The sequence below is a fragment of the Vitis vinifera genome, chromosome 16 (genome assembly GCF_030704535.1).
Source record: "Vitis vinifera cultivar Pinot Noir 40024 chromosome 16, ASM3070453v1".
Taxonomy (NCBI): domain Eukaryota; kingdom Viridiplantae; phylum Streptophyta; class Magnoliopsida; order Vitales; family Vitaceae; genus Vitis; species Vitis vinifera.
Window position 1 is genome coordinate 18,829,028 of NC_081820.1, and position 7,260 is coordinate 18,836,287.

General features: G+C 35.8%; 1 protein-coding gene across 2 annotated transcripts; it reads right to left on the reverse strand.

Moving 5' to 3' along the window:
- Window positions 1-342: 342 nt before the first annotated feature.
- Window positions 343-7,260, reverse strand: LOC100244660 (protein YLS7). 2 transcript variants are annotated; one of them, XM_010664074.3, is made up of 5 exons: window positions 7,033-7,254; window positions 5,586-6,435; window positions 2,239-2,513; window positions 707-1,493; window positions 343-642 (listed from the first exon to the last, which is right to left on the reverse strand). In XM_010664074.3, the coding sequence occupies exons 2-5, from the start codon at window positions 6,145-6,147 to the stop codon at window positions 626-628; spliced, it is 1,641 nt and encodes a 546-aa protein (XP_010662376.1). In that variant the 5' UTR covers window positions 6,148-6,435; window positions 7,033-7,254; the 3' UTR covers window positions 343-625. The 2 variants fall into 2 exon arrangements, with proteins under 2 accessions (XP_010662376.1, XP_002268776.2); XM_002268740.4 differs by having other exon boundaries at window positions 343-1,493; window positions 7,033-7,260.

Genomic DNA, 7,260 nt, shown 5'->3' on the forward strand with positions numbered 1-7,260 from the left:
GAAAAAACTTTGCCACCTCTTTTTTGGCAAAGAGGGAAAAAACTAAAAAGTGTGGGGGATGATATATGTGCTACTTGACAAAGAAAAGAATATGCCTTCACAACTCTTTAAGAAATAAAGCAAAAGCCACCAAAGTTCCCTACTAATTAAATAAAGCACTTTAGGCGGTCAAAATTAAAATAAACAAGCCTAATAGTATAATAATGCCAAAAAAGAGCCAAACAGAACCCTAAAGAAACCCCAAGTAATGAACCCTGACAAACACTGGGTGAAAAAACTCAAAAAATATATGAACATACCAAACCCAACAGTCCCAGCCCCCAAAACAAATACAAAGGCAGGAAAGGCAAAACAAGGTGTATTTTACCATATATTCCTCAGGAAATGAAGAGTCAGTGGTCATAATTTACCTACAAAATTTTATGCATCTGGACAGAAATCAAAACAGCTCTATCTTCATTATTTGATCATCTGAAATATTGCTCTATATTATCAAACTGCTCTTAACTCATCTCCTACAAGAATAAAAATCACAAATCTCCCAACTACAACCACACAGATTTTCTCTACAAGCTTTGCATTTTCTTTCTTTCTTTCTCATCCTTCTTGAAAGGGTTAGACTAGGCTAACCTCCACCCCATCCTACAAGAATATAGGCGAGTTACCAACAAAAATATGGTATCTCATGAAGGAAAGCTTTCCTTACCATTGAATTCTCTTCTTATGGTTTCGAGCACAAACTCGTTCCATGTATCGACTGGACCTGGCATGCACCAGTGTAAGCAATCCTGTGGTGGGGGCTTCCCATCAGGGCCACGCTGTGTGATCTTGTTTGGATCGGGGCTCCTATATGGACCTGGATGCCCATCATGGCGGTACCCAAATGCTTCCGTGATATCCATCAACCTCAATTTTGATTTGTTAGTGGCCTTCTTGATGGCACGGTCGAAACCCATCACCTGCTTCTCATGCATTATATTTGTAAAGCCATTTTCAACTAAGTCGCCCGCTGAGGCAGGTCTTACCTTCCCAGTGCATGATCCACCTGTATTCCAGGCACCGCCTTCATAGTGATCAGGCGAGAAGGACCGCACGATGGTTAGACCCGTATAATTAGGATGTGTAACTAAGGCAGCGAGACTTGTCTCCACGGATATCCCAAATGCTTCAATGTTGTTAATCTTCATTGAGCGAGATTTGTCCGGCCACCACAATTGTCCTCCAACAATCTCATTTTTCAGGACATAAACCGATTGCTTAGCAAACCAATGGCCTGAAGAAAGCACAACCACGTCAAATTTTGGGATGTGCTCCATGAAGACGTTATCAGGGATATCAAGGTGGAGCTTGACCACACCCTCAGGAGCAAAATCAAGCGGCTCAGTTGTTTGATGGACGAGCCATGAGGACCATATCCGGACAATCATTACAGATGTCGACTTAAAGTGCCAGCGTTGCATTTTTCGATTCCCCCGATTTTTTGGAACTTCTACCTGAAAAATGAATGATTAAACTGAATGATCAAACTGAAAATAAGAACATTTCCTTTGTGTGTGAAATAGGAGAATCTGAAGGAGTATGAAAGGAATCGCCCAAAATTTTTGAATTCTGCTGCCTGTATCCAACATAATTTCTTACAAAAAGAAAGGGAACAGAGTCACGCAGCAAATCAAACTACCAAATGAAACTCATAAAATTTTGTGAATATTGCCACAATTTCAGAGGGTTAAAGCAGTCAAATTATACGTTAATTGCCAATATAATATGCACGTGAAAAAGAAAGCGAGAGAAAGAAAGAATAATGCAATAAACTCAGATAAAGGGCATTATGGAGGCTCTTGCTCTTGATGTAATAGCATTTTGGTTTTTTCAAAGGGAAAGGTACAGGTAAAGAAAATCATTATTGTTTATGGTAAAAAACTGAAAATAAACAAGTCCAACAAGAAAAAATAAGAATATAGATAAGCAATAAAAATAACATAGATAAGCAAATTCTATTTAGGCATGGAAACCACTCCTATCTGTGGAGCAGAAGAACTGCTCCAACAGCCAACCTGCTTTCTGCTTTGTCAGAACCCTAGGAATATTTTGTTATACACATTATAATAAGTGTTAGTCCAGGAATATAAAAACCATACAAGAGAAGGCTGTAGGCAATTTAACAAACTCCTGCACCTTAGTTTGGAGAAGAATCACAACCATAAGGTTGTATCAAAATATGAAGTCTATATAGTTTACCTGCCATAGAAGGCACAGCATCGATTCCATTTGGTTTCTAGCAACAGAGTCACCAATGAAAGCCAGTGTCTTTCCCCTCATCAACTCGAGGAATTTCTTGGCATCAAATTTTGGGAGGTCACACTGAGAGGGTTTCCATCTCCAGTTCTCATATTCCTTGTCAGGTCGCCCATTTCCCTGGCAATTTTGCATCTGTGTCAAAACAGGGCATGTGTTGTTTGTGTATGATGGTCCAGATGAATCATAAAACCAACTCCCATGGTACAGATCACACCCTAAAGAACAACCAATGAAACAGAATATTAAGAGCTTAAAAGAAACAAGAAATCAAGAAGTAATACAATCTGGAGAATGAATATTTCTAGCTTACAACACAGCACTTAGTATTTTAATAAGTAGCATGTTCTGAATAATGAAACTTTTCCAACTTTAGGTATAGTGATAGATACGCAACTGAATAAAAAAAAATCAAGAATGTGCAAATACAAACATTTTTTGGAAGGCTCTTCTATAAAAACTACTTTTTGGAGGGATATCTTCAATACAAACATGATATCTAAGATATTTCTCATGAATAATTTCAGAACTCCTTGACAGTCTCTCCCACTCACAAACAAAGGGGTGTATTCTTCTACAGGAACAAAAATAAGCATTTTTGCATTCAGTTAATTCATTTTGCAAATAATTTAGCTTCATCCAGTGGAACCCTCTAAAATGCTCCCAATATATAGAAACAAACAATCAGATGCCTGAGATGGCATATAATATCTTTGTATGGTTAGCAAGAATGAATTTAAGCCATTACATGTTCGAAAGTTAGGAAAATAACAAAGGAAATTCTTGTTAGATAGCGTATTTGCTTCCCATTTTTATTTATTTATTCTGCAATGGGGAATACACCTTGTTGCAAGGCATTTATCTCAATTTCTGGTAAAGCAAACCCCTAGGGATATGGGCCTGCCCCTGTACCCTACACCATTTAAATACTGGGGGGGCTCAAACTTGCAACCTCTGGTTCATTGCCAGAGGGCACTGCTGCCAAGCTACGCCCGGGGTGACACTAGAAATTACTATTAATGTTTCCTAATATATAGAAACAATTAGATCCTCTGATGTGGCATATATCCTACAAACCGTTCACAGTAAATGTAGTAGGGGAAAAAACCAGGGGTCCTATTGTCTGATATTTATGGATAACAGAAGGGCCAGATGAGGATAGAACCAATAAGGTGTAAATTAAGTCTTCTCATTAAAACACACACACACAAATAGCAGGTACATTGAATTATTGCTTGGCACCCAAAGTAGAAATCTCTAATTTAGAAGCAGGAGACCCTAACAAGGTAAGCATAGGGTTCAGATTGTTGTCCACCAATAGCTAGACCTGACTCCCTGCTCCAACCGAATAATTTGCATATTAATCCCTATAAAAATCATAAGCTGACCCCTATACTATAGCATATTTCATCTGAGCATTAGCAATTAAATTGTATGTTTATTTTGGCCCAAAAGTAAAATTTAGATTACAGTTTATACCTTTCAATTTATGGCATACTCTACACAATTGCTACAAATATAAAAGTATTTTCACTTTGGTTCCAATGAGTAAAAATTCTTCAGTTCACCATATGTAGCATTAATTTACTTGCTAGAACCTTCTACTCAGATGCTTTCATTAACAAAGGTTATTAGAAAATATATAAGGAACATAACTTAGCTTATATCATCTTGAACACCACATGAAATGAGTATAGTTAATGTGGATAAGTGGTAAAACAATAAAACATTAATTTGAGATGAGTGCATTTGAGATAAATTAGAGGTGGAAAGCAGAATATCTATAGTCTCTCTTGTATTGCTAGAAGCAACCACGAAACTAAAATAAGCAAAGATGCATCTGAGATTAGTTTATATCCTAGGGAATTTGGTAACACAACTAAAACTTGGAGAAAGTTACTTAGCTGCACAAAACTTAAAACAATCTGACATAAATAGAAGCCCAGAGAATGAAATTATTTAACAATATTGATATCTGAATCACTTTTTAATGTTTTTGGTCTGTTTGGAGCAATCAAATAATTGAGAAGATAATCAGAATATAGAATGATACGCAACATTAAGGAACACAAACAAAAAAAGAAAAAAGAAAAATTAGATGTCCTAACTAGGAGATTAACTTCAGTATTTGTTTAAACTACTCATGTAAGTGATGTTAATACATCAACAAGAAGAAATATAGGTAATTTCATATGGGCAAGCAAGAAAGAATACTGAGCAAAGCCATGAGAAAATGAAGTTAAATCATCTCCATGCAAAGGGAGCAATGCCACTAAGCTCCCTGTGAACCTCAAATAAGGTTCACAAATTTGCTCTCACCCTATCTTCCCTTTCACCTTCCATATAAAGACCGAGAAGGGTATATACTTCTATAATTAGAGGAAAAGAAGAAAATTGACGATCATGAGGTGGAATTTCCACATCTTTTTAAATAAATTCTTTCTTTTATTTCACAATATGCAACATTTTGCATGCATTTTTCAATGTAGATTCCATTAACTTGTTGCTCTATCGATATTTCCCAAAAAGAACCAGTAATCTCCTGCCAGCTCACAAGCTGGAAGAGTCTAAGCAGCTAGAAACCTTTTTAGATTGGAAAAAATCCTTTTGTTACTGCAACTAACAAATGCTTACTAGTTTATAATCAACAAATTATAAGTTGAATAACTAAAAGAATATAAAAGCTACTCAGACAATTTCCTACTTCCTCAGTAAGCAAAATATTAGGGATCATGCTCCGGGAAATTTAGACACTTTGAATTTATTTTTCTCTATTGAAATATGGTTCAACATTTTTCAATAGAAAATTTAGACCAAATTTATTTGGAAAAAAAAATAGAAATTAGGCAATTAAGATTAATTTTGATTCAATTCAAAAATAACAAGAGCCAGCAAAATGTCAACGAAAAACCTCGTTTAGCAGTAACCTACAATTAAAAACAACCAATAGATTTTTCTAGTCATTATTTAGTCATGAAAAGAGCACACACTGCTTTGTAATTTTATTGCTGGAAGAATAGGCTTACTGTCAGAAGAAAGAGAAAATGGAAGCACATCACTTTAACAAAGCAACTAAAAACAACCACCCAATCACTTATAAAAACATAGGTACAGACTTACAGAGTAACAATAGCCTGCCCTCAAATCAATAAATAATATATATTACCATGTAAATACTAAAGCGAATGGGTCAAAGAAGAATAAGTCAAATTACCAACTGAATAAAGGTTCAAGAACATATTATAAAGCGAAACAGCAAAGACAAAAGTGTAAGCAGATTTGGTTAATACCTGAATCGACCAAACTAGTCCCTACATCCTCAGGCAAAGAAGGAGAAGCTGGACTGGTAGGATTTGATCCTGCAACTGTAACATCAGAATTATTCTTTAAAGCCATGGAAAGAGGGCTAGCAATTTCCACATTATCTGCAATATTGGAGGAAACGTAACTACTGATCTCCTCTTCTTGTGTTATATTAGAAGATGACAGGGGAACCTTTGCTGGCTCATTCACCAGTCCATCAGTCCCAGAATCAATCAATTGACCAGAAGAACTTATGGGCACTTTTGAACTAGGATTGGCAGGCAGATTCTTATTAACTAAATCTACATTGTCAACCAGGCGAGTATCAATTATAGTTTCATTATCCCACAATGCCATTTTTCCTGAATCATCACCGTAAAAATAGCCCCGGACCGTGGAACCAATTGGGTATGAGAGCAAAAGGCAAGAAGCAAAAATTAAGAACAATGCCAATCCTCCCACTGATACTGCTATGGAGGAGAGAGACCGGGGAAAGGCAGACATTGTCGGAAACCCTCTTGGTGAAGCCAAAGTCATGGCTTTGAACATTCAGTAAACCCTACAAAACATGGGGTTCCTCAAACCGAATCAACCACCAAAAACTAAAGATCTCTCAACTGAAACATTGGAAAACATAAATAATTATATATTTATATGAAGCAGCTGATCAAAAAATCTTCACTCTCGTTTCCTATTCAAACAAACCTAAAAAAAAAGTGATCTATTCCCAGAGGATTCAAATTTCCCACTTCAGATTGATTCCCAGCACAAAACTATCTAAATCAAACAAACTCTTCAAATTGCTTCTTGGAAACCTCAAATTTCGATCCGTATTTCCTGAGTAAAGATAAATAGCACAGATTAATATTCAAAATAACACAAAGAAAGCAAATTCATTACAAAGCCTTAGCAAAAATTTCGAAAAATCAAAGAAATGCATATAAAACATCACACATCAAGTTGTGCAAATAAAAGATGAACAAAATTTGGTCAACAACTCAAATTCATGCAGAAATCTAACCAGAAAACAAAAAACTGAAGAAAAAAAAATCAACAACACAGCTCGATTTAAAATAAATAAAAAAAACTGTCATTATCAAATACACTCGTAAAAACAAGAAAACAAATATTCGAGCCAACATTCTTAAAATCTTCAGGAAAATAAGAACAAAAGCCATTAAAAACAGCAACATCAAAGCTTGATTTCAACAACCTATGATTAGAACATCAAACATCAAACTATACCAGCAAAATGTAAGTAACAAAGAGCCACAAAAATCAAATCCGCTCACAAATCTAACCAGAAAACAACTACTTCAAATTAAAAAAAAAAAAAGGTTAAATTCATCTTTAAATCTTCTTTAAAAAAATAAAAATAAAACACAAAAGAAGACGAGAAGAACCAAATGCTCCGAGATCTACGCCAACACGAACCTGAAAAAAGCGAATTCAGGAAGTTCCAGCGGGAGATGAAACGCCTGGAGAGAAGCTGGAATGTGGAACCGGAAAAATATTTAATAATACCTACATACATAAACACGGAAGACAAATGATAGGGTGACTTTTCGGCTTTCTTTCTCTTCCCTGTTTTGTTGTCATTATTGTAATTAATCTCATGAACGAGGCTTAGCCCCTTAATATTCGCCCACCATTATCCCCCTC

Excerpts from the sequence above, each read along its gene's own strand:
- LOC100244660 (XM_002268740.4), bottom strand. The coding sequence starts at position 6,147 with ATGTTCAAAGCCATGACTTTGGCTTCACCAAGAGGGTTTCCGACAATG. Across the intron at positions 2,514-5,585 it reads GACTAGTTTGGTCGATTCAG|GGTGTGATCTGTACCATGGG; the intron begins GTATTAACCAAA and ends GTTGTTCTTTAG. Across the intron at positions 1,494-2,238 it reads TGCTGTGCCTTCTATGGCAG|GTAGAAGTTCCAAAAAATCG; the intron begins GTAAACTATATA and ends TTCATTTTTCAG.